A 27129-nucleotide genomic window follows, 5' to 3' on the forward strand; every position below is an offset into this window, starting at 1 on the left:
TCCCAGCCACGTCTCCAGCAAGCCTGGGGCCCCCTCCTCCTGCAGCCTGCCACTGCCATCTGAACTGCCTGGTTGGAGTCTCTGGGGCCAGATGTTATAGGACAAGCTAAAAATAACCAGGCAGGCTGGCCACCATCAGGGGTGGGGGTGGGGGTGGGGGCATGTGCTGGGCGTGGACACATGATCCCAGGGACCCAGTCGAGTGGAGCCGAGGCAGTCTGGCAGACTGTGCAATACTTCTGCTCCTCACTCGCAGGACACCCCTGGAGAGAGGGCCCCTCTTCTCTGAACATCTGGGAAGAAATGCCTTCTACCAGCTGCAGGATGGGCAACAGCAGAAGGAAGGTCATCTCGGCCCTGTGCTTCCTGCTGCTTCTCCTCGAAGTCGGTTCTGCCAAGAACATCTGGAAACGGGCACTGCACGCCAGGCTGGCAGAGAAATCCCACCTAAGTGTAAGTGCCGGGGCGGGGAGGCCGGGAGGAGGGGGGCGATTCCCAGACGCTGTCCACTCTGTAAGCACTCCCCCGGACGCAGGCAGGGCAGGCTTCTTTCTTTATCTGCGTGTGTCAAAGTCGGGTGGTAGGCAGATGGAACTCACACCCTCAAAAGCTCTTTTCCTGGAAGCAAAGAAGCAACGAGTACACCAAAAATGTGCACGGGGACCGTGACATGCTTTGCCTACCAAAGTATACTTTCTCCTGACAAACAGCACCTGAGTCCAAGGACTTGAAAGTGAGTATCGTGTCTCAACAAGCAATAACCAAATGTTTATGAAATATAATTATGCATTCCTGTGGTTATTTACTCATTCGGTAAACATGTAGCAGAAGCCATCTGGGTCAGGCACTGTGAGGGGTCCTGTGGGTACAAGATGAAGACACCAGCTCCCAGCGTGACGGAGCTGAGTGGCGAAGAGTCAGGTGACAGGTGATGGTGGTACAAAGGAATGGCATGACATAGCAAGCAGCAAGAAGCACGTGCCCCAGAGCCAGGCATCTACGTTTGAATCCAGGCTCTGCCGCTCACCAGCTGTGTGACTTTGGGCAAGTTGTTTGGTGTCTCTGAGCACCAACGATAGACTCATCTGAAAAAGACAGAATGACACATTCCCTTCACCAAATGTGTTTGAGCACCACTGTTTACCAGGCACTGTCCTAGGCTATGGGGATGCAGACATCAGACCCCCTGCCTCAGGGGATTCACATTGTAGTAGAAGAGGCAGAGGATGAGTGAGAAGTAAAAGTAAAACATAGTATGTTTGGGGACAAGTGTTGAGGGGAGACATAAAGCAGGAAGGGGACTAGGAGAGAGTGTGGGAATGGGGAGGAAGGTGCAAGTTTAGGTCCCCGCCCCCAGGGAGCACTGAGGCTCAGAGGGTTAAGGAGATAACACCAGTACTCTCAGCTTGTGTGTGAACATTAAATGACTCAGGATGCACAAAGCATTTTAGCAAGTGGTCAGTGCTTCTGGGTGACGTCAAATTTACAAAATTGTGAAATGGGTTGCTACCTGCTTCCCAAGGTGGAATATAGATTCCTCGGGGTACAGCCTGATTCTGTCTCATTCAGTGTAGGGTTCCTGGTGCCTTGCCAGGTGCCTGTCACTCAGTTAGCACCCAGGTCATTCTTGTGGGGAAATTATGGGTAAATGCAATGGAAGCACAGAACATGTGCAGCTCTGCCCCGGGGAATCAGGGAGGGTTGTCCAGGGTGGGAGGCGCTCAACCCGGGGCTTTGAAGGACGAATAGTAAGAGTTTGCCGGCTGGCGACGTGGGATGCATGGTGGGGTGCACGCAACTGTACTGAGGCCAATCTCAGCCTCCAGGGCTCACGTTCTACAGGCTGGCAGGAGGCTGCTGTTTGTGGAAGAGAGTAGTAGTGAGTGAAATGATGACAGGTGTCTGGAGGAAGGAGAGCTCACGTGAAATAGTGTAGTCACAGAAGGCTTCCTGGAGGAGGTGAGACCCTGGCCAGATCTTGAAGAACTATTAAGAATTAGGAGGAGGAAGGACATACTTGGAAGATCTGTGGGCTGAGGTATGGAGGCGGAGGCATCTGGGAGCCCCTAAAAGGGCATTCCTGCCTATAAGAGAGGGCTTGTATGTGCAAGGCGGGTGAGCACCCTTCTCAGGCTTGACCGCTCCGTGCTTTTTGCCGGCCCAACAGGAGGATTTCGTCCTCCCAGGTATTTAGCACTTTGGTTTCAGGACCACAGACAGATTTCCAATACATCATTTAGTCTTATCTCCACCTCGTCCGGGGGTGTCACAGGAGCAGACACAATGACATCTCACTATGAGAAATGCTGGTGCTGGGGGGTGGGGTGGGGAATGATGATGGGTAGGGGGATGGGGGGTGTGTCTCTTTAAAAACACATAGGTCACTTCAGAAATGACTTTGTCAGGCGTAAGTGCTCCGGACGTGCCCCTCACCGGGCTGGAACTCTTCCCAGTCATCGGCAGACAGCAGCGGCATCCCTCCCAGGACCTAGATGCAGGGAGGGTTTGTGCCAAGAACCTGCCTCAGAGGAAGAGAGCCCCTGGGGAAAGGCAGGCTATTGACTTGTGGCTCAGAGGATAGGAAGGCTGGGCTGGGTGCCAGTCCCAGGAATTCATCTCAGTGGCATCTCTAATACGCTGTGCAGCCTTGGGCCATTCACTGTCCCTCTCTGGATTTCGAGTCATTATCTAAAAAATGAAGGCAGAAGACCAGATGCCCTCCCAGCTCCTTTCATTTCTGATTCTAACTTCCATGCAAATGTCCAGCAGGGAAGTTAGGCGTCCCGGGAAGCAGCCACACACACTCAGAGGCGAGGCTTTCCCACGTGGCCCCTACTGCCCCTATGCAAAGCTGAGTCAGACCTTTGGCCTTGGCCCTGGACCCTTGAGGACAGTGGGGCAGGTCAGGGAGGGGCGAGGCCAGGTGTCTGGTAGCATGCTGAACCCAGGCTGGACCCACTCGGAGAGTTAAACAGAGCTCTTACTAAAAGCTGAATCATGTAAACATATAATTGTTATTTAGATTACAAGGAAAGTGCTCCTTATCAGAAACACGTCACTTCCTGCTTATTTTGCTTCATCTCACTATTCTCTCTGCATTTGAGGCTACTTATGTCTACGGTTTCTGTCTGGCAGAAACGCTAAACCCTGAGGAGGTATTGCACACCTGTCCCACACCTGTCCCAGGTCCTCAGCAGTGCCCGCCCCCCCCCCCCCATTGTTGGCTGGAAATCAGCCACGGTGGGAGTTTCCGCCCATGGACATGGCGAAGGCTGCATCCGAGAGCGAACTCGTGCAGTTGTGAACACTGACCAGCCCGTGGCCGCCTGCTCCCTGCACCAGGCCCCTCACTTCTCACCTTCTCAAAGCCCCATCTCTGTCAGCGTAGGCATGGGCCCCGACGGAATTTCCTGAACACAGTGTCCGTTACAGCCCAGGCGCTCAGAGGCAGTGACAGAGGGACTACACTGCCTTCTATTCCCATGGGAAACTGGTCGTAAAAAGGAGAAGGCTTTTCCTCTCTGACCCTGTTTCCTCGTCTGCAGCGCCGGAGTGCCGCCTTCGCGGTCCAAGAGAAGACCACAGAGAGCCCTCAGCTCCATGCCTGGCATGCAGCCACCCTCTCCCACAAGTGCGCTATTCAAAACCAGACAAAAGGGAGAACCAAATATTTATAATGCTGGATAAAACAGAAGCAGAATGTTTGTAAATAGCCCAGAGGCCTTTTCAAGAGCTTAGGGGAGCTGGTATTTTGGGCTACTCTTTCCTGGCATTTGATGAAACTCATAAAAACAGTGATTTCCCGAGCACTTTCTAGATGTCAGGCCAAGAGCTCGCCATGCATTAACTCTCAGGAGCCTCTCAACACATCTACCAGGTAGGGCCCATTGTCACAGCCATGTCAGCATGGGGACCAGGTGGCCTACGGGTTCAGGCAGCCTCCCCGCCACGCATCCCGCCGCACAGAGAAACTGCACAGGGTGCTCTTAGTGGACCCAGAGCTGTATCTTTTGGTGATGAGCACAAAAGCCCTGCGGGAGCCAGCAGCTGGTGCAACTCAGTTGCTTAGTCTCCCCAAGCTGGTTCTCCTTTCCTTTGTTGTCTCACTGAGCTCAAGGGCCTTCTAAAGCATCGCTTTCATTTTATTTTTCTGTTAAGTAGCAAGAGTGGGAGAGGCAGGTGGCCTGGAGCTGCGCGTACGTCCCGTCCACTCTCATTCCCTGAATTCTGACATCTTCACCTTCTTCCAGTAAACAGAAGGTTATCTCTGGCTGTGGGAGCACACTCAGGACAGGCCAAGGTGCTGGGGGGTTCATACCACAGGAGCGCACCGAGCCAAAGCACACAGCCCAGCTTCCTCAGCCTTGGGCAGGACATGACTCTGAAGAACGTCCTATACAGTTTCTCAGAGCTTCCTTCCCCTTGGGTGTGAGCTCCAGAGCCTCTGCGCATTAATATTCCCTGGATGGGCCCCTCCTCTTCCCTGCCTCATGTCCCCACCTGCTGGAGCTTCCAGGGACATCTCCCAAATATACAACCTGCACTAAAATTCTAGTCTCAGATCTATGTTGTGAGTTTAATTTTGTCCCCCTGCACCCCGCCCCCCCCCCAAAAAAAAGATAAGTTCAAATTCTAACCCCTGCTATCTGTGAATGGGACCATATTTTGAAATATTAATAAATTAAAATGAAGACATATTGGAGTAAGGGGGACCCTTAATCGAACACTGGCTAGTGAGCTTACAAGTAGGGAAGAGACACAGAAGCAGAAACACACAAGGAGAAGGACAAGAGAGGCAGAGGCAGAGACTGGAGCGATACCTCTGCAAGCCAAGGGACACCAAGGATTGCCCAGAGCCACCAGAAGCCAGGAGAGAAAGGTGGACCAGATTCTCCTTCACAGCCTCCAGAAAGAGCCAGCCTGCTGCCACCTCGATTTCTGACTTCTGGCCTCCAGAGCTGTGAGAGAGCCATGCTCTGTTAAGCCCCTCAGTTTGTGGGGCTTTGTTAGCTCAGCCACAGGAACACTCATACATATAGTCTGCTTCTGGGAACAAACACAATCGGTTTCTGTTGCTTGCAACCAGTAACCCTGATGATTGACATTTCCCTGATGTGGAAATCAAGGTGACAATGGGGAGTGACTCGCCCCACACCATTCTGGCCAAGGGACAGGAGAAGCTATCACCACACCTTCAGAGTCCTGGGGACTTTCCTCACCCCTTGACAAATGCGAGATTAAACTCTGTAGGACCCCATCACCAAGATCACTAAGATGCCTCTGTCTGGAGGAGCAGAGGCTGCTCAGTGGGCCCTGGAGTCCTCCTGGCCAAGGCCCTGTGGAGAGAGGGTAAGTGGCATGCACAAATGAAGCAGCTCCACTGCAGGCTTGGCCATGCCCTAGTGTCCAGCACAGAGCCTGGCCTATCACAGACACTCAGAAACATTTTAAGAATGAGGGGAAGAGCTGGCTGATTGGGCAGATAAATGGAAGGAAGGAAAAGTATATGGATAACATGATTATGGAGATGACCTTGGGCAGTTCGCTTTCTTTTCTCTAGACCTGGCTTCCCCACCTGGGGTTCTAGTTCTGAAATTAATTCCAGGTAGAAAGGGGGAACAGGATAAGTATTCAGTGTCCTGTGTGGTTATAATCTGGGAGTGTGCATGCGAGACGAAGGCAAGAAAGCAGAGGGAAACCGTCATTGTCTATAGCGGCACTGGTCACGGTAGCCAAAGGTGGAAAGAGCCCACATGTCCATAAGCTCAGAATGGATAAACGAAAATGGTCTATCCATATGGTGGAATTTTATTCAGCCATTAAAAAAATAAAAGGAATGAAGCGCTGATGACACAGGCTGCAGCATGGATGAACCCTGAAAACATTATACTCAGTGAAAGCAGCCAGCAACAAAAGGCCGCATATTGTTTGATCTGTTTCTATGAACTGTCCGGAACGGGCAAATTCATAGAGACAGAAAGCAGATTAGTGGTTGCCAGGGGCTGGGGCAGGGAATGTGGAAAAACTGCTTAAGGAGAATATAATTTCTATTTGGGGGTGATGTAAATGTTTTAGAAATAGTTAGAGGTGGTGATTGCACAAAATTGTGAATTTAATTAACGCCACCGAATTGTACACCTAAAAATGGTTAAAACGGCAAATTTTTATGTAACTTTTTAAAATCGCAATAAATGCATCTATCACAATAAATACGTGAAATATATTATGATAAAATATATGTAATGTAAAATTTGGTCAAACTTTGTTTTCCTGGTCTCCCTAAACAGTTCCTTTAGAGTTTCTTCAAACATTTTCATGACATTTTGACTTCTCCTTCTTAGGATTTAGCTCCATTATTATTATATGCATGATTCGTTTCTTTTTTGTGACTTGGTTTAGTTTTTCATTAACTACTTTTGCAGATGACAAAAAAAAGCAATTAGTTTGCTTTATCCGTGTGATGTTTTGTTTGGTGTTTGTCACTTGTCCTGGAGCTGAGGCATGTGAAGGCAGGGACATTGTCTAGTTTGGCTCAGCTCTCCTTGTACCCAGCTCAGTGCCTGGCATATAGTCACCCTGGGAATTATGAATTTACCTTTAAATTAATGAATAAACTACAATAAAACTTTCCAGAGCACGATAGAAGGGATGGAAAGTTCTAAAAGACTTCCAGGTGCGCAGCTGTGCCCAGTGGACACCAGTTGAAGGAATTGGTTGGGTTTGCAGACATGCGCGGAGGTGGGGTTGTCCCCAGAGTAAGAGACTGGTTTTTGAGGTCCTCTCAAAGGAAGTCCCGTTAGCTGTGCACCAAACTGAGCTTCCAGTGCCAGGCGCTGAGGTCCCAGGGTGTCAGGAAATTGCATTCGTCAACGCACAATGAACTCTAAGCCCCCTGTCGCGGGGAGAGACATATTTTTAGGTCTTTGACGTCCAAATTCCAGAGGAAGAGCAAGTAATACTTAGAGGAAAATTGGCTTTCTTCCTGCACCGAGCAGACCGGTCCTGGTGCACTTTTATTGGTCTGGCCGTTAAGTTGCTAGGACATTCCAAAGACGTCTGGCCGTTAAGTTGCTGGGACATTCCGTAGACGGGAAGGCTCTTAGTGTCGGAATGAAGGGGGTGGGGAGCGCTGAGGGAGGAACTCGAGTAAATTGGGAGAACTCTGGAGATTGGATTCTTTCTCCTTAAATGGAAATGGTTTCAATTTTATTCCTGATTATAAAAATAATGTTTACTGTACAAGAAATTGAGACAATCCAGAAAGCTATAAATAAATAAAAACGATCTAAATTCTTCCTCTAAGACATAAGTGCTGTTGACATTTTGGGGTATGTGGGACCTATACTTTTTCATAAAGCAGTTATACTATATACGCATTTTTTTTCTTAATGATGTTTTATTTAAAATGTTTTTTAAAGTTTTTTATTGAGATAAAATTCACATCACATGAAACTAATCATTTTACAGGGTACAATTCAGTGGCATTTAGTACGTTCACAATATTGTGCAACCATTATTTCTGTCAAGTTCCACAACATTTCTTTCTCCCCAAGGGGAAACCCCAGACCCATTGAGCAGCTGCTCCCCATTCCCCCTCCACCAGCCCCTGGCAACCACCGATCTGCTTTCTGTCTCTGTGGATTTGTCTGTCTGGGACATTTCATATAAATGGAGTCATACAGTATGTGGAATTGTGTCTGGCTTATTCTTGCTGTTTTGTACCTTGCGTTTTTCACTGAATGATATACGGTGAGTATGTTAATATGGTAGGTCTGTGTCCTCTTTTCAAAAGTTTCTGTGGTGTTCCAAGGTACGAATGAATGTGCCATTATGTATTTATCCAGCCTCCTTTGGTTGGACATCCAGGCCGTTTGCTTCAATGGCATCCAAACTTGGACTTGCAGAACTGGGCTTCCCACCAAAGGAGCCACAACTGGCCTTTTCCTAACCTGCTTCCTGAGGAAGTGGCAGCAGAAAGGCGTTGTGAATTTACAGATGCCTCTGAGACAACCTCCCCGCAAAAGAGAAAATAGCCAGCAGGCCCATAACCTGAAGGAGCTCATTGTGATCCAAGTAAGGCATGCAACACTGGACAGTTCCTGCCTGAGTGGCACACTAAATGAATGTCCAGTAGCTGTTTGGAAGTGGACTTGCTATAGCTCTTAGCAGGGATGGAAATAACAGATGGAAAGTATGGGTTACCTTGGAATTTTTATGAAGGCTATTGTCAGTCTGGGGAGAGCCGCCTCATTCTCAGAAGGATTCGACATGCCATTATTTTATTTTCAGCTCAGTGGCAATGGAAGGGAGGGCTGGCTGGGGCTGCCAAGAGCGTAGGTACTAGACGCACAGGTGGGACCAAAACTGAGCCCCTAAGGAGAGCACATTGTCGGGGAAGAAAAACAATATACCGATGAGCGCTGTGGTCAAACACAGCACTCCCTCAGTGATCAGGAGTTTGGAGCTACATAAAGGCCGCAGCCAGGGTGGGAGGCACAGTGTGCGCAAAGGCCCAGCAGTAGGACTGGGGTTTTCACATTCCAGGGATCTCAGGGAGGTCATGGCGCTGGACAGGAATGGGCGAGGGAGAGAGCCGTGGGAGAGAGGTCAGAGACTTGGAGAGGTGGGGGCAGCTTGGGTCTAGGATCTGGCCTTTAGGCCAAGGATTTTGGCCTTTAACCTTTTAATCCTCGTGGGCTGGGAGGCCACTGGAGCGTGAGCTATCTATTTCTTTAATAAAATTCAGTTTCTTTCTCAGAACTCCAGGAAACATCCTTTGTTTAGGACCTTCTTTGACTGTCACCTTGCAGGATATGAAATATTTTTCAAAACATTTAATCTTTTAATCTAGGCCCCTCAGGGAAATCAGTTCTTTATCACCCTCCACCATCTGTTGTTTGTGCCTGGGCTGGCACCACGGAAATACCTTGGGAGATTTGACTTCTAAGGCGCTTATCTCTTTTGTTCTCTCCAAATTCTGAGAAATGACATTCGAACTTTACTTGGAGAGCAGTGGCACATCTAAAATTGGTCTCTCTCTATATACCCCATTAGGGGTGGCATTAGGGAGTCACTGGACTGGGAGTTGTCACAGGTGGGCAAAAAGTTTTTCACTTCTGATCTTCAGGTTCCACTAAATTTCCTAAATGAGGCTTGATGCAAAAACAGGCTAGGTGGAAAAATTGGCCGTCCCCTCCAGACCATGCAGGGGCATTCTTCACGACCCTCCGAAGGAGGCCGGGGCAATTGTCACGTTTGATTAGGATTAACACGGTAGGGCCCCACCATGGGTCCAGTGTCTTTAATCCTGAAGAACATGAACTAAGAGCTAATGGCGTAGGATTATGTCCCCTGCTTGCAGCTTGGAAATTATTCACGATGGCACTTGGGATTAGGGGGACCACGCAGAGCAGGGAATGGTGAAAAGGCTGAACCAGGAGTTAGGATTTTCACGCTCAGGTCTTTCCTTTGTTTGGGGAAACACCACCAATTTCCTGAGGCCTTCCTTTCCTTCTCTGCCGAATGTCTGTTTTGTGTTCATTTTTACTTTTCCCAAGTTTAATAACCTATGTAGGGGAGAAAAGATGAATTCTCTGGGTGAAGCTAAGGTAGGGGCCAAGAGCCCCACCCTTCTCAAGCTGTTCCCCTACCCTCCCGCTTACCGTGCTCTTCTCCATCTTGCCCTCAGTGGGTGCCTGGGCGGCAGCTTGAAAACCACTGATTTTGAAATTGCACCAACTCAAAGAAGCACCTGTTCGGACCTCTTCTCGGTGATCTGACGCCCCCTACAGGGCATTAGGAGCAGCGCATGGAGTTCGCAGCCACCGCAATAGCTGCTGGCAAAGGGTGTTTAGGAATCCTTGACCTTCTCTCTTTTTAGTTGAGATCTTATGGTGTATGACATTTTGTATTTTGCCTTTTTTTTTGCTAACATATAAATGTTTTTCCTGTCATTAAAAATTCTTCATAAGTACTTTCTACAGTTCAAAAAAATTTAATTGTATTCTTTAAATTGAAAAAGTAACATATGATGCATGGCTATATATATATAAATAAGGCATGGCTGTGTGTGTGTGTGTGTGTGTGTGTGTGTGTGTGTGTGTGTGTGTGACCAGCTCCAAAGAGTATACAATGAGGAGAAATCTCTCTTGGCTTCAGGATCTAATTCTTTTCTCCAAGACAATATACTTGATGACAGTTTTTGTGTGTTCTTGTATCTCCTTACAAAAATGTTCTAGGCCTATATAAATATATGCATATTATGTGTGTGCATATGCATATTTTAAAACATAGGTGCACAGCAAGCGAACTGTTCTATACCATAATTTCTTCATGAACCACAATATCTTGGTGATCTTTCATAAGTAGGTTAAGGGCAGGTTTTAATGGCCGCATACTACAGTCTGCAGACAGTACGGGCATTATTTACTTGGACAGTACAGGTGGCAGGATTTTGAAATATGTGTGGAGGGGAATGAGGGTGGGGGGAGGTAAATAGGCATTTAGATGGCCATAGCAGTTTAGGCATTGGCCAGGAAGCGGGGCAGACCTATATCTACATGTGTGTGTGGGGGGGGAGGGAGGGGGACGCTGTGTAAGACCTGCCCTCCACACTCCACTTTCAAATCCAGAAGCAGAACAGTGTCCCCAGCATGGATGGGGTGTGGTGTCAGAGACCCGGAGTGGGATGCCTGCTGTGACAAACTCTTGCAGCCTCTCCTCTAACATGTTATTTTTTGCTCACATGCCTGTATGTCCTGTGTGTTAAGTGATCTATCTCCTTAACTTTTTACTTAAACATAGTATCGAAAAGCACAAACAATCATGTGCCCAGTTCCATAAATCCACACAAAGTGACCAGCACCCAGATCAAGAAGCAGAACAGGGCCAACCTCCAGCCTCTCCCATGCCGCTCCTGGTCACTGCCCACCAAGTGGCTACTCTCCTAACTTTTCACAGCAGACTTAGCTTTGCCTCTTTTTGGACTAAAAATATAAATGGAATCAGACTACGTGTTGCCTTGTGACCTTTTTTTTTTTTGCTCAATATTATCCAAGTTGTGTGAATTCGTTCTATGAATGGTTTGTACATTCTCAAACCTCTATATAAACGCATGGATTATAAGATACATATGTATATATGTTTTTGTATGTACATGTAGACACACATATATACCCTGTTATATATATAATACATGTGACATACATTTATCTATTTAAATATATATATATATACCATGATAGACGCTTAACAGATAAACTCTTCTCCTGATTCGTTTACCCTTTTGGCTGCTGCTGGGCTTACAGCCATTTCAGTTGGGGGCTATTACAAAGAGAAACATTTGTTAATTCTCAGAGCAACGCCCCTGAGGCGAGTTCTGCTATGATTACCTAGGACTCGGAGGCCCAGCGACTAGGTCGCAGCGCACAGCTCCAAGCAGCGCTGGGACCTCGCTCCCGCCCGGCAGGCTGCGGCCGCTGGGCGCGTCTGACGCCGCGCTCTCCCCGCAGGCGGAGGAGGCGGGCGGCCCCCGGCAGCCCCGCGCGGACCGGTGCCCGCCGCCCCCGCGCTCGCTGCCCCCCGGCGCCTGCCAGGCGGCGCGCTGCCAGGCCGACTCCGAGTGCCCGCGGCACCGGCGCTGCTGTTACAATGGCTGCGCCTACGCCTGCTTGGAGGCTGTGCCGCCCCCGCCAGGTAAGTGCCCCGGGTCCTGGGGAGGTGGGGGCGGGGTGGGGCGCCCGGCTGAAGTGTCCTGCCCCGCCCGGAGGTCCCGGCTGGGAGAAAGGCAGCTGAGCTTTTAAACCCGGGCCACCCGGGCAAGTCCACCTGTGACATGGGAATGTAGGGGCTCGTTAAGCAAGCATCCAACTGAACGCCGCTGCCCTCAGGGAGCTGCAGTGTGGGAAACGTGCGTTCCAGGGAAATGCCCGTTCTTGTGAAGATGGCGGAGATCTTTCAAAAAATTCGGATTTCCAGGATTTCTTAAAAATACTGGACTGCATTCCCAGGGCCACTACCCGCTGGAGACTGAGGTGCCCCTAGATGGCAGCGGGGGTCCTCCGGTTCTCCACGGACCGCACCAGGCGCCTTTCACTCATGATGGATGCCTGGCCCCTGGGGGCATTTGAGATGGCGACCCGGGGCCTTCGCAGTCCAGATGGGCTGTGCCCAGAGAGGCAAGGGGATGCAGTCTCCTGGCTTCAAATACATAGGCTAGCCTGTCACCTTCCTAGATTACCCCCACCTGTCCAACAGGACTGAAATGAGAACATGCTGCCTGTGGTGGGGTCTGAACACTCGGAAGTGCTTAGGGCCCCATCGGGCTAGGAGCAGAAAATCAATAACATGTTTGCTGAATCTTAATGTGAATCCCTTTGGAAGAAGCAGTTCTCAGGAATTCATCTTGGAAGGGAGGGAGTTTCAGATTCCTTCAGGAGATAAGGTGTGGGAGGAGAAGGAAGAGAGCCAGTGGGGAATGGGCAGCTACCTGCCTCTGGGTGGAAAAAAGGTGCCCCTAAGTGGGTGGGAGGGGGTTAGTACTGTTTCCTCCACCCTCAGTTCTGCCTGGTGCTATGTCTTAGACAATAACAGCCCCTTTGGACTATGCCTTTTGGCCGCGGGTTCCTTGGGCCTTAATTACCAAGGTGGCTCTGAGAAGGTGGCCCCAACTGTTCTTCCTAAGGCCGAAGAAAGAATGACCACACTTTGTATTCTTTTGGGTGAGGTCACAGTGATGACAAGGGACTCAGCACCCTTAATGATGCTCATAATTGTAGTCTACTCGTGTGTTTGAACATGGCCTCTTATCCAGAGACTGAGTGGGTGGGTGCTCAGAGCCAGGCTGTAGGAGCCCTTTATAAGACAAAATGGCGCCCCCTCCTGGTGGAAGAAGCACATAAAGGTGCTTTTCTCTAAGTGGGCCAGTCAAAAAAGGTGCCCCTTCCTTTGGACTGTGACGGGGCACAGGGATTCTAGCCTCACTTGCTGCCTAGGTCAGGTGTCTTTGAGCAGTGCACAAGCTATATACCTATCCATGACATTCCCAATGGCCTTTCCATACATCATGTCATTTAATATACAGTCCAAGGTGGTGGAGAGACTGTTGTTATCAGCCTTATTATACAGCTGAAGACACTGAAGCTCAGCGAAGCTAAGTGACTTGCCCAAGGTAACAGAGCAGGCAGAACTTGAGTTTCAATTCAGCCTGGTCTGTTTCATTCACTGCCGTATCCCCACCATCTAAAATAGTCTCTGGGCACCTTGAAGTTATTCAATGAATCAATGATTTATAAAATAATAAAACAACTAGCTTTCACTGGCCAGAGAAAGAGCTGTTAGTCTTAATAACAATTATAATACTTTAACACAACGTTTCTCACCGCGGCACTCTTGGCATTTGGGATTGGATAATTCTAATTGGGGTGTGGGCTGGCCTCGACATATTGGGACAATCAAAAACATCTTTAGGTTTTGCTAGCATTAGAACAAAATTGCTTTGAATTGAGAATCATAACTAGTGTTAGAACAAAATTGCTTTGAATTGAGAATCGTGATCTGACATGAGCAGATATCTTGAAATGCACCAGGCTCTGTTCAAAGTAGCTTACATACCTCATTGCAATCCACACAGTCCTAGAGGGTGGAGAGACTTATCAAAAGCAGACCTTGAAAGAAAGACTGGGGCACAGGGAGTTTATGTAGCAGGTGATCCCAGGAAGTTCTAGTGAGGGAACAGAGAGGTTAGACTCTGGACCTCCAGGCCTTTAGAGGTCTACAAGTTGATGGGAGGCCTTGACCAAGTTTCAGTACTCCAAAAAGTATAACAAAATGCATACACTTCTCTGCTGCTCAGAAGCTTTTGACCAATGCAAAGAATACAGATAGTAAATATTAACGCATTGGTAAAACATAGCATTGAAAATATTTTCTATCATGTGGCTCAAAGTGGTAGGAAGAAGGAGGGAGAAGCCAGAAGACTGGAAATAGTGGCTGCAGAACCATATCATGTCCTCCCTCTGGTTTGAAAATTACAGACTGCTGTTCTGTTCCTCTGTTGTTTCAGTTTTCATGATGTGAGCAACCATCTTGTGCTTTTTAAAGAAAAAGTTAGCCAGCTGTTTTATAACCAATACGCATCTATATACTTTCAATAGCCCATGAACTTCTTAATTTTTGTCATATTTCCGATTCAAACTAAAGCAGAGGCCATAAACGTAATCCCAGACCAGTTTTATTTGACCTCCAAATTGCTTAAAAATTTTATGTTAGTTGCTAGCATTTAAAAACCAGAAGATTTGTATTTGTTGAAATACAGATTTATAGTGTAAAACAGAAATCAGCTCTGGAAGCATTGGGAATGGCTGGCCAGAGCTAACCAACAGCTGACACAGGAAGACTCTCCAGTTCGTCACACTTGTTTGACAAACAGGCATGTCCATTGACACAGAAAGACTCTCCAGTTTGCCGTACCTGTTTGTCCTACCTGGCCTGCTTTTTCCCTTTATCATACCTGTCTGCCCCCGGGGACATTTGGGCTTTCAACCTCTGCTTTGGGTTTTTGAAGGCCTTTCATTCTACTGAGTGGGTCATTCTTTAAGTTAAAAATGTGTGGGTTATAGAACAGGCTGTGCTGCTGTAACAAAGACTAAAAAACCTAGGGGCCCAACCTACTAGGTGTTTACTTCTCTTTCAGTTAGTAGATCAGAGGTAGACAGATGGTCCATGGCAGGCCGGTGGTTCTGCTCTACAATTGTCCAGGGACCCAGGTTTCCTCCATCTTGTTGCTCCAAATGGTCAAAGTGGCTCCCAGCCCACAGGAAGAGGGAGAGAGGAGGGGAGAGGAGCAAACAGGCATCAATGCAAGGGCAAGACCAGAAGTTACATCATCACTTCTGCTCACATCCCATTGGCCAGAATATTCAGTCACATGGCCACCCCTAGTTACAAGGGAGACTGAGAAATAAAGTCTCCAGCTTGACCACTCAGTGCCATTCAAGACTTATAGTTCTGTTACTAAAAGGAGGGGACAAATGTATGCTGAAGAACCACAGTTTTTTCTCCTCCAGGGAACCTCTGTGTTTCATCATGAAATGTAGATTCCCCAACTCCCAGAGGCTGGGGCGTTTCTCAAGTACCTGAGGAGGACCTCAGCTTAACCCTGTATTATTTCGTTAGTTTTAGATTGGCTGGTACAGCCGAAACCTCGATGGCTTGGTGGCAACGGCTGGCTCCTGGATGGCCCCGAGGAGGTGTTACAAGGTACCTCCAGGATGAAGCCCAGACCTGATGTCAGAGCCAGGATCCCTCCTTCTCAGGCTACCCCTAGAATACTGATAGCAGGGGCTGCCTGTGCTCCAGCAGTCTGCCTCTTCCCAAGGACTCAGCCCTCTTGGATCCTCCCCAACCCCAGCAGAGAAGGGTGATGGCGGGGCTCGGCCAGGCTGTCAGCATCCCCAGAACAGTGTGGCGTTTGACTCTCCCTGGGAATTGGGCCTCCTTCTTGGTGGAGAATTGAGAGGGAAGGAGCTTGAGAATGGTTTTCAGATCCCTAAAATTATAGTAAGGGGTTCTCTGCTTCCTGATGGTGAGGCCCCTCCAGGGAGGGTGGAGCCGTTTCTGGAAAGAACCATGTGCGGGCCCAGGACCTAGAGAACAGTGGGGGTTCAAGTGTGTACAGCTGCATGTGTGCAGCTGCGCTTGTGATCCTGCACACTTCTGAGTGTGCGACTGTGCCCATTAGGGTATGCAGCTGTGCAAGCAGTTGTGTGGTTGTGTGTGTCTGAATATTTGTGCGTCTGTGTTCATTTAAATGTGTGTGACTGTAAGTGTGTGTGCGTGCGGGATTTGTTTGCTTGTGAACATGTGTGTGTGGCTGTATGTGTCGTATGCATATGTGTGTTAGGACTTGTAGGGTAGTGAAAATGTGTGTGTGTGAACATGTGCATACACATGTGACTAAATGTGAACATACGTTTCAGGGTGTGCGGGTGAACATGTGTGTAGATGTGTTACAATGCACGTGAGGATATGTTTGGGATCATGTGACTTTGGACTTCATGCGCATGCGTGTGTGCATATGTGCACGTGCACACACACGACACTGTGCGTGAGACCCAAGGCACAGCCTGGAACCCGGAGGGTGAAGATGAGGGTGGCCTCTCTGGACAATGTGCATTCGCCGCCCCCGTGAGGGGCTGCCCCTGAGACCCTCGCGTGTGTCCTTTCCACAGCAGAGGCCTGCAGTACCACAGAGGATGGGGCAGAGCCACTTCTCTGTCCCTCAGGCTACGAGTGCCACATCTTGAGCCCAGGTGACGTGGTTGAGGGCATCCCGAATCGCGGACAGTGCGTCAAGCAGCGCCGGCAGGCAGGTGAGTATGGGTGCCCGAGCCCTGCTCCTAGCCCCTGCCCCAATCCTACGCTCCCTGTCACCCCCCACATGGGAGACCCGTTGCAGAAGAAACCACTGGCTCCCCGAGCCTGGCCAAGAGCTCCTCCTGTCCTCTTACTTCCCTTCTCCTCCTTTCAAATCTTCCACCCTTCCCGGTCACCTGCACATGACACAGGCCCTGGAGTCAGCAGACTGTCTGCAAACCCCAGTTCTGTCACCCCCTCGCTGGCTGACCTTGAGTCAAGTGCTTCAATCTCTGAGCCTCAAGTTCCCCATCTGTAAAATGGGACCGCTTTGTGCCATTATGGGGATTAGTTTAAATCATACATGGAAAGGCCTCAAAGCAGATACAAGAGATATAGGTGCTTAGTAAACATCGGATGTTTCATATCCATCTATATATCTATTTTTTTAGATTGTCTGAGAACCCTTAACTTCTGCTAGGACCATCTGGTGTGACTTAATGAGTCCCTGTCTTTGGCGGGGGCGGCGGGGGGATGCAATAGACAGAGAGTGAGGGGCATGAACAGCGTCACTTTAGTTGGCATCATTTTCCAAAGCGGGGCAAGGACTACAGAGGAAGGACCGCCGGGGGCGCCTGGAACTCATGTGTGCCTCAGGTAAGGCATAAGGTTGAGAAGTTTGGTGTGGATTTGGGAGGAATGTGTGGAAAGAGAAGAATCTGGAACTTCAGGGAGATGTAGGGTCCTAAGCAAAGTGGAGCACATTGGAACTCTGAGTCCACACGCTCCAGGGCCGCTTCCCCACTTCTGCATCTCTGAGCCCTAATTGCTGAGGACAGCACCTTCAGTCACGATCGAGGATAATTGCAGCGACCCTATGGGCCAAAAGAATGCATCAGGGTGCCTGATCTGCCAAAGTGTTTTTTTTTTTCTTCCTGATTTGAGAACTTATTTCTCTCCAGTGTTGCAAGAAAGACATGCACATTAAGTCAGTTACACATTTAGTAGCATTATCATTGCAAATGATAAAATTATGAGACATTAGAACTGTCTTGAGGATCCTGATCCCTGGAATTCTGAGCTTTGGAAAAAAATCACCTATAAAAGGATTTAAACTTTTCACAATTAGATGTCTTTGTGAGTTCTGCTACATTCCACTTGCTACTTAAGGTTATGAGCAGGTTCTCTAGCCAGACGGCCTGGGTTCCAGTGACCACTCGGGCCCTCGCTACTGTGTGGAACAAATAGAACATTTCCAGGCCTCATTTTCCCTCTGTAAAGTGGGCTTGTGATAGTTTAGCTACCATGCCTCTTGCTTCTCAGGCACAGAACAGAATCTCTGCTATTTGTGTCATTGTTCATCTGTAGACACCAAATCACACCTTAGGTAGATGGGGCATGTGGTCCATCAGATGCAAAACCCCAAGGGTGGGCCAGTCTGTAGGACCAGGGCTGCAGTGTGGAAGGAACAGCCTTTTTCAAAAGAGAGCTGTTGGGGGGAAGTCAGGAGTTATTTGGACTGTAATGTCATTTTTATAACTGAAAAGTCCTGGCACTACTTTGACTTTCTCATCCCTTGGTCTTGCTTATTCGGTTATATGAGATCCACTTCAAGGATGGAGCTAAGCAAAGAGAGCAAAGAAATGATGCCTGCTGTTGGCTGAGCACCTCAGGGATGCTGTCTTTAAGAGTTATCATAAGCCTATAAAAGGAGAAATATAACCAGAATGCAGTGTCACGTCTGATTAAGAGTGAAGGCTCAGAACCACTAGAATGCAGTGTCACGTCTGATTAAGAGTGAAGTTCAAATCCTGTGGCTTTCTTCCCTGGTGGCCTTGGGCAGGTAACCTAACCTTTCTTAGCCTCAGTTTCTTCACCTGCAAAATGGAGCTCATGATGGTAACAATAGTCATTGCTTTGTGGGTGTAGTTATGAGTATTGAATAAGAGAACACCTGTAAGGGAGTTAAAGCAGCACCCAACACATAGTAGGTCCTCAATGAATGTACACAGCTATCATCTCTGTCTTATGGAAAAGAAATGACTTGAATTCAAGACCTTGCCCAGACAGTGCACACAGTTGACAAGGAGCAGAGTGGGAATTCCAAGCCTGTCCACCTGCTCCAAAGCCTGTGTGTGTGTGTGTGTGTGTGTGTGTGTGTGTGTGTGTGTGTGTGTTTGCTCCCCCTCACACAGGAACAATCTAAGCCTTACAGATGGAAATGTAAGTGAAATTCCTAGCCTTGTCCCCAGGGCAGGACTGTCACTTAGCAAGAATCGTTAGTACTTAATAGGGAGTTTGTAGACACCCCGAATCCCAACAACTTCTCATGGAGCAAAGGTTGAGGGGTGGTATGGAGTGGGCACCCTTGACCCAGGGCAACCAAGGAAGAAGCCTTTTATTTAAGTTTTTTTTAAACTACATATTTTAAATAATTTCAGACTAACAGAAAAGTGACAAGAACAGTACCTTGGACCCTGTACCCTGATTCACCAATTGTTACAATATTGCTGCATTTGCTTTATCATTTTCTCTCTCCTCCCAACCCTTACTCTCTCTCCATATAACTCTACATATTTATTTTTTGGGACTATTTGAGAATAAGTTGTAGATCTCATGCCCACACCTAAGATGCCAGTCTCCTCTGAGAGCCAGCTTCTAGAGCAGACTGATGATCATTCAGGTTTTATAGTCCATCAGCCTGGAACCAAACATTTGAGGGGTTTGTGTCTTTCTCAAGAGGAAAATGAACATTGAAACATGTAGTAAATCTGACTTTTTGGAGAGCAGGGTCGAGGGAATCAGTGTTCTTTTCTGAGTAGGTTCGAGATCACTCAGAGGCTGAGTGTCCAGGCCCGAGAAGTGGGCGACGGGGCCCTGTGCTTACCTCTGACGAATGACTTGAGGTCTGTGTCATGAGAAGAATAAAGTAAGGTTGCATAACCTTGAGCAGGGATTATGGGCCAGAATTCATTCTCAGGAAGAAGGGTGGAACAGGAGTGTTTTAGAGAGCCTCCGGCCAGGGAAAAAACCCTAAAATTTATCTTACTGCTGATAAGCTATCCACCTCCTCAAGGCTGCTGATAAGGTGTCTGCCTGAGGGTCAGCATCCTTGGGCTCTGTCACCAGGTACAATAAGTATCAGTGCTCCTCCTAAACACTCAGGTGTTTTTTAGTATGGCCACAGAACAAAAGGAAACAAAATGTCCAGCTATTGCATAGAGGTGATTTTTCATTTGAGGTATGATTGACATATAACTCATATGATATGAGTTTCAGGTGCATAAGTGTGATTTTTAACGTCGTAGCCGTCCGGAAAGGCTGGTGCACTGATGGGGAGAAGTGAGCTAACTGGTGGCAGACATTGCCACATGAAACATGTGTGTCCTGGCCAGAGTTCCAGTCTCCCCCAAGTGTTTTGCTGTTGGGGTAGTGTGGGGGCTGCAGGAAGAGGTGAGGGTAATGACGCTCAAAAGGGAGAATGATGTAGTGGGAATTCTTGGTGATGTGAGACGTAAGAGGTTGCCAAGAGTTGACCACTTTTTACACCCCAAAATGGCAATTTTATATGATTCCTTTTAATATTTGTATATAAATCTTGTACCCAAAGTTATTTCTCTTAATCCTCACAATTTTATGCCCATTTATGCCCATTTCCGGGTGAGAAAACTGAGGCTCAGAGAGGATTAGTGAAACAGTCGAATGAAAATTCAATCTGGAGTTACTTTGTCATTTGTAGAAATGACACTTGAGTCTCTTTTTGAATGAACTTGAAAAAATACCATTTACTCCCTATGTGAACATATTTTGTAATGATGTTTGCTGAACAACATGCTGAAGTTTTGCTTCCTGTTCATCTGTGAAGACAGCGGTTCCCAAACTTTTTGGCCTCAGGACCCCTTTATCCTCAAAAAGTATTGAGGATCCTACAGAACTCTCCTTCATGTGGCCATGGATATTAGAAACTAAAGTGGAGACATTAAAAATATTACATGTTAATTCATTAAAATAACAATGTAAATTCATTACGTAGTAAACAGAAATAACATTTTTTCTTAAAAATAACTGTATTTTCCAACACAAAAAAATAGAAGAGCAGCACGGTGTTACATTTTTACAATTTTAATATGTGAATTAAGAGAAAAGAACTGATTCTCCCATCTGCTTCTACCTTTGATCAGCTGGAATATGAAAGTCGTGTGGCCTCTGGAAAATTCTACTGAACACTCTTAAGAGAATGAAAGTAAAAAACATAAATAATTCCTTCGTATAATTATGAAAATAGTTTGGGTCTTATAAACTTCCTGAAAGGTGTTTAATTTTCTCACTTGTTTTCCAGATGGGCGACTTCTACGACACACATTTTACAAAGAATATCCAGGTAAGAGAAAAAAAAAAACATTCTTTACTTCAGAGGGTCCTAAAAAGAACAACAAACATTTCTTGGATGAAGAAGAAAAATAAAATTCCATCGACTATTATGAGAGCTACAGTTTGAAGCCGCTAAGAAGGCAAATGGCCATATTCTCCCCAGGTTCTTTTATGCCATCAAATGGCACTTTGGGATGGGATGGCTGGTGGGATGTCAAGATGCTTCTGTTGTTGAAAATCTCTCCTCCAGCCCGGGAAGTCCTCCAGGTGGCATCCAACATGGGCAGGAGCCATGTCAGGCTGCAGGCTAGGAGGGGCCTGGCAGGAGCAAGGCCCAGGCCTGGGGCATCTAGACAGGTGACCAAGACGAGGACTGAAGCAGCAGCTCAGGGATGTATCATAGGAGACAAAATAGAAACTGGGGTTGGGAAATAAAGGAAAAGACCTGTTGTCTAATGGTAGGTAGAGGGGGTGTGAATCAAAGAAAGGTTCATAGCAATTACGGTTTCATGCTAAACATCCGAACCTGGGACTGGAGATTCTTAAATCGCTCCTACCTTCATTTGCAGAATTGAAAAATGTGACTGACACCATTATTCCATTCAGTTATCCATTGATTCATCTATGTATCCATCCATCCATCCATCCATCCATCCATCATCCATGTAAAAATTCATTCAATCATTCCATCCATCATCCAATAATTCATTTAATCATCTATCCATTAATGATCCATTCAATAATTCATTCATTTATCAATCCATCTATCTACCCATTCCATAATTTATTCAATTACCCATCTGCCTATTCATCACATTTTGATTAAGCCTTTATCAAGCATTCTGTGCTTTTTCATTCTTCATTCTATTTTTTATTCTGTGCTAACAGTTGGGGTTACATCTGTGAACATGGCAGACCCAGTCCCTGCTATCACACAGCTAATGTCAAGCAGAAAACTCAAACATTAATAAGCCCAAGTGGTTTTTCAATAACAGCAAGTATAAAAATCTGAGGTTGGAAGCAACTTGGCTAACGCTGCAGCTGGAGTGTCTAGTAAGTGACAGGGAGAGTGGCAGGAGATGAGGCCAGAAATGTGGGCAGGGCCAGACCACACCGGTGGTGAGGAGAAGTGAGAGGCTGCCTCAGTGGGGACTGGGCGACCTCATTTGCAGGAGAAGGGGGAACTGAGCTAGGGCGCCAGGCAAGGCCAAGGTATTTAGACTTCGCTTGAGCAGAAATTGACATGCCTGCCCTGACTGAGCTCTGGTGTTTTTTGGTTTGTTTGTTTTGGTTTGTGTTGTTTTATGTTGTTTTGTTTTGTTTTGTAGAAGGTGACTCCAAAAATGTGGCAGAACATGGAAAAGGACAGCAGAGGCACTTTCAATAAAGTTCGGGACAGCGGGTAAGTGGGAGGAGTGACAAGGTCATGGAACGGGGTGAGTTGGGGCAGCCAGGTGTCCTAGGGAGGTTTAATCATGACATTGACCAGTGGGAGGGGAAAGAGCGGGGCTTTACCTGCAGGTGGAATTTTAAACTCCCTTATAGTTTTAAAGTGAACATATGAGAATGTTACGTGTTATCAGAAGTGAAAGTTCCTATACCCTCTGAACGTAAACCCAAAGACTAGATGGGTTGTAACTTACCTTTCCATCCCTTTGCCCTAATGTCTCCATGAACAGGCCGACAGGTCCTCCATTGTTCCATGGAGTCTGTCCCTCTGTCTTTCCCTCCCTCTGTCACATGAGACTATCAAATGCCAACTCTATGATAAACTTGTGCTTAGTTGCTCAACAGTCATTTATGGGTATCTACAGTATGCCGGGAGCTGTGCTGTGGGTAACAGTGAATAGAGCAGGGTTCCTAATGGCCTCTAACATCCTTCAGTAGGAGACTAAACAAGTCAATGAGAAAGTCAACAAGAAAGTGACAGCCTGCAAAAAGTGAAGGAAAAGGACAGGTGATGTGCAGAGTAACAGATGAAGAAACTAAGGCCGGAATTGCTGAAGTCATTTGCCTGGGGTCACATGGTAGTATAGCGAGAATTTAAAATAACCCAGGTCTGCCTGGCTCCTAAAAGCCGTCCTGAACCGCTGCTCACAGTTGTGTTCTTCCCCTCTGGCACCAGCACTTCCGCATGTAAGGTTCGCAGTCCTCAAGTGGGTCGGAGGATGGGGACGGGGAGCTGCTTCAGATGGGGCCAGGGAAGGCAAGGGTAATGTTAAGGGAGGAAAATTTTCAAATGGCATCTGCTTGCTTGTTTAATGTAAACCAGGGTGTAGCTCTAAGAGCTATTCTGTGCAAAGCTATGCTAATGGCCAACCTCTGCGTCTGTAAACCTGCTCGCTTGTTTGATGTGGTTTTAGGCTTTATAAACCACCTCCTCTGGAAGCTGGGGACTGATCTCCTCTAACCCTGCGTGGTAGAGAGTCAGTCACCGGCCAGCTAATAAAGGCTCACAATTCATCTCACTTGGCTCCGTGAGTCTTATATTGGATTGCACCGCAGCAGGTAAGGAGGTGACCTCTAGGCCAAGATCTGAGATGAAAAGGTGCTGTCCAGGGGAGACGTGGAGGCCAGATGCCCCTGCAGAAGGAGCCAGAAGGAGAAACACCCTGAGGCAGGAAATATCTTGGCTTAAAGGAGCCACAGGGAGACCACTGGGGTGGAAACTGAGTGATGGGGGAGGGGCGGCCGGCGCCAGAGGAGGTTACAGGTTAGCCAGAGGCTCCGCTCTCAGTTGCTGTCCAAGGTGAGATGCAGATGAATGTGAAGGGCTGTGGGATCGCAGTGACCAGAGGGGTCTCCGTGGATAAAACCCAATACCTGTGAAAGCGGAATGTCTACACATGGTAAACAAAAGCCCTTTAAAGTGGGTGATTTCCCCAGAACGACCTTGAAAGGCAAACGTCAGGTTTCAGATTGCAGAATATTCAAGCGTGAGTCCGCCGGGAAAACCTAGAGCCAGCGGAGATTGATGCCAGCATGCCTATTACTAGCTGGCGACAGGAACAGTCCTTGCAGTGGGTCTGACCCGCCTGAGGACTGTGAACCTTACATGTGGAAGTGCGGGGGGCCAGAGGGGAAGAACCACTGTGAGTGGCGGTTCAGGATGGCTTTTAGGAGCCAGCCAGACCTGGGTTTAAATTCTTGCTCTACCACCATGTGACCCTAGGCAAATGACTTCGACTCTTCCAGCCTCAGTTTTCTCATCTATAAAATGGGAATGATGAGACAGATGTGTCAGGAACTAAATAAGATGCGCCCTGTAGAGACTTCACAGTGAGTTAAGAATCTAGTCTTAGCAGAAACTCTCATCTTCCTGGTGTCTGGTGGGAGAGGAAGAAGGGAATTATACAGATCTGTCACCCCCATGTTCCTCCCAAGCTGCGACTCATATTCATTCCTTCTTTGCTTTCTTTTCAGACAGTTTGAGAAAACATTCCTCCACTTCCCGCTAAACCTTGGAAACAGTTGTGTAAAAATGATTTGACCTCCAGTGGTTATGACCAGCTCAGCAGAGCATGACCCCAGGGATACTTAGAGACAGGACACCTAGCTCTCAACCCCAGCATGGTCCCACCTGGCCACTTACCAGCACTGGGACCCTGTTTTGTCATCCTGGAAACAAGGCACTCCTAGGAATCTCATTTGACCCTGCAGCCCCGCAGATCTACCCTGGGAAGAAGTCGCTACAATGTGAGCAGGCATGAAGCCCCTTTCTAAGACAGAGTTCGGTGTCTTGTTATTTACAGTTTTCTTCTAAGTATGACTCTGGCAATCATGAACCCAACCCAAATGTTTTCAAGATATATTCGCTCATCATAAAATGGGAATGAACTTAATCTACTCACGCATGGTTTATAGTTTTGACCGCCTGGTAATCTTAGATCGGATGTGCGGACGTCATTGGGTCCTGGAGGTGGGAGGCAGGCTAGGTGTTGTGGGATGTCAGCCCGGCTCTGCTTCCAGAACCCAGGAGTAGCCAGGCCACCTGTGCACGTTTTAGTTAGGAGACTCGGGGAGGAGGATGATTGAAAGTGACATTAGAAAAGTTCTTGGGAAAAGTTGGGATGGGAGGGGAAAGAAGTCAGATAAGATGAGGTGTCGTGGTCCCAAGATGGTAACTTTGGTGCCACCTCCTGAAGATCTTGAGAAGCCCGAGTCCCACCAGGGTGGGTTCCAGGGCCAGGAACCTGTGCGGTCAGTTGGAAGGGCTCTCTGCTTGGTGTAATGAGATTCTTAGCAATTGTTGAGCCAGGGGCTTGCATGTTCATTTGCATATGGTGTAGGTCAAGGGTCCCCAAGCCCCGGATCATGGACTGGTAAAGGGTCAAGGCCTGTTAGGAACCAGGCCACACAGCAGGAGGTGAGTAAAGCTTCACCTGTATTTGCAGCCGCTTCCTAGCACCAGCATCACCGCCTCAGCTCTGTCTTGGATCATCAGGCACTAGATTCTCATAGGAGCACCGGCCCCTGGTGCCAAAAAAGTCGGGGACTGCTATCTTACACGATTCAAATCTCAACAGTGTCTGCACAAAAATGAATATGGACATGCACAGGTTTATGGGGGAAATGATTCCATTTACCCCAGAGCCCACTTTTAAAACATCCCACGGTGATCGGTGTTAATAAATCATTCGGCAGGATTCAACCTCTTTAATTCCAAAATGGGTTTATGTGGAGACAACACCTGAGTACCCACATTTTAAAAAGCAGCTCTCCTGTCCCGTGTCCCCCTACACCTTCCCTCACCCACGCACACACACCTACCTCCCTCCCCCAATACAATCCATGTTCTCCTGGAAAACACTCCAAGTCCAGTTTAAAGTAGAGATTGATGGCCGATGGGCCTTCATATTCATATTACATTCATATTGCTCAGGAATTCTTGTTGTTTTTGTTTTGTTTTTGTGTGTGGAACATGCGTGAAAGACAGTCAAGTGATTCATGTAGAAGGTGTATAAGGTGGGCATCTGTCACACTACCTGGGGGAGGTCTTGACCTTCATGTTAATGGAAAAGAAAGGCAGCTTCACCCAAGGATGGCAAATCTAAAAGGAGATATTTCAGGGAAATTTGTTCTTCCATTCCAGGCACAAGCCCCACAGTGGAATTTATGCAAATGATTTCTGTGGGACAAGTCAGGAGTCACAGCTTGGGTGACCCATGAAATGCCCAGAGCCCTACCTTTCCTGGAGGGTGGATCTCACTGGTCTGGAAGGAACCTGGACCTGGGGTCGGCTGAAGCTTCTGGCAGGGAGGGGATCTAACAGGCAGCAAGGCTCATCAAAGCTGAGGACCGTGGGTCTAAGGGACTGTCCACTGCATGGCTGGCCAGATGAGATGAAAACAGTTATAACCAACAGAGACTTGAGTGTGCCCTGGGCAGCTCTCAGATGAGGAAACAAGTGAATGTCAAAGATCTGAAAGCACTTACCCAAAGTCACACAGCCACGTCTGTCCTACCCACAGCTCTGGCTCCAGAGACCCAACTATTCTGCTAGTTCTGGCTCGTCAAAGCACATCCCTCCCTCCAGCCACTGAGGCCCGGAAGGCGACACTGTTGGTGTGCAGTTCTGCGGAGGGCTCTGGGGACAGGGCTGAGCTCATCCCCACTTCTGGAGGGCTGCTCATGAGATGGGGCAGAGAGAGTGGAGACTGGTCGGTCTGGGTTCCAGTCCTGAGCAAGATGCTTACCTTCTCCGAGCCTCAGTTTCCTCCTCTGTAAAGTGGGCATGATAAGAATAGCTTCCTTTCAGAGTTGCTGGGGAGGATTATATGGTATGATAGATTACGGTAAGTACTCGGTGGGCATGGTTATAATGCCTTGTTATTATTATCTTGGCACAATAGTCCCCAGGAGGCACAACTGCCCCAGTCGAGAAACTCTGATTGAAGCCCAAGTAATTTCTGTGACTTCACTCATCGGTAAGTTCCACTGGAGCATTTTCCCTTAGGTTCGGGGTAATTAATTGACTTTCCCACTCACTCATCACCTGTTCATTCACTCATTTATACATTCATTCTGTCAAGAAATCTTTAGCAAGCACTAACCTCCTTTTCTTGGTGAATCCACTATGGACAAGTTTTTCCACCCGTCCCTATTCCCGAAGTTGGGAAGCGTCACAGCCACGGGCAGCAGGCAGCAGGCGTCACTGCCTGCGTGTGAACACATTGAACCACGTAGGTCGGGTCCAAGCAGCTTGGCGGAAACTTCTCGGAACAGAGGAACCGCCTTCCAGGAAATTGTGTATCACCAGTGCCCTCGTGAACTCAGAGGGCCACATTGGCAGAAACACTCGGGTGCTGGCAGCACCGCATGGAGAAGTGGTTCGCAAGGGCTGGATCTAAAAACGACAACCCAGGAAACACCTCCTAATCCCATCACTTCGTTTGTGTTTTCTCG

The 27129-nt window shown here is 47.9% G+C and overlaps 1 protein-coding gene across 4 annotated transcripts; it reads left to right on the plus strand.

Moving 5' to 3' along the window:
* Positions 1 to 27129, plus strand: WFDC1 (WAP four-disulfide core domain 1). 4 transcript variants are annotated; one of them, XM_016165961.2, is made up of 8 exons: positions 1 to 120; positions 257 to 453; positions 11511 to 11694; positions 15175 to 15258; positions 16230 to 16370; positions 20693 to 20734; positions 22053 to 22126; positions 24148 to 27122. In XM_016165961.2, the coding sequence occupies exons 2-7, from the start codon at positions 304 to 306 to the stop codon at positions 22109 to 22111; spliced, it is 660 nt and encodes a 219-aa protein (XP_016021447.2). In that variant the 5' UTR covers positions 1 to 120; positions 257 to 303; the 3' UTR covers positions 22112 to 22126; positions 24148 to 27122. The 4 variants fall into 4 exon arrangements, with proteins under 4 accessions (XP_016021447.2, XP_016021446.2, XP_016021445.2 ...); XM_016165960.2 differs by lacking the exon at positions 1 to 120 and having other exon boundaries at positions 173 to 453; positions 16233 to 16370; positions 24148 to 27129; XM_016165959.2 differs by lacking the exon at positions 1 to 120 and having other exon boundaries at positions 173 to 453; positions 24152 to 27125.

Source organism: Rousettus aegyptiacus, unplaced genomic scaffold (genome assembly GCF_014176215.1).
Source record: "Rousettus aegyptiacus isolate mRouAeg1 unplaced genomic scaffold, mRouAeg1.p scaffold_m13_p_14, whole genome shotgun sequence".
Lineage (NCBI taxonomy): Eukaryota > Metazoa > Chordata > Mammalia > Chiroptera > Pteropodidae > Rousettus > Rousettus aegyptiacus.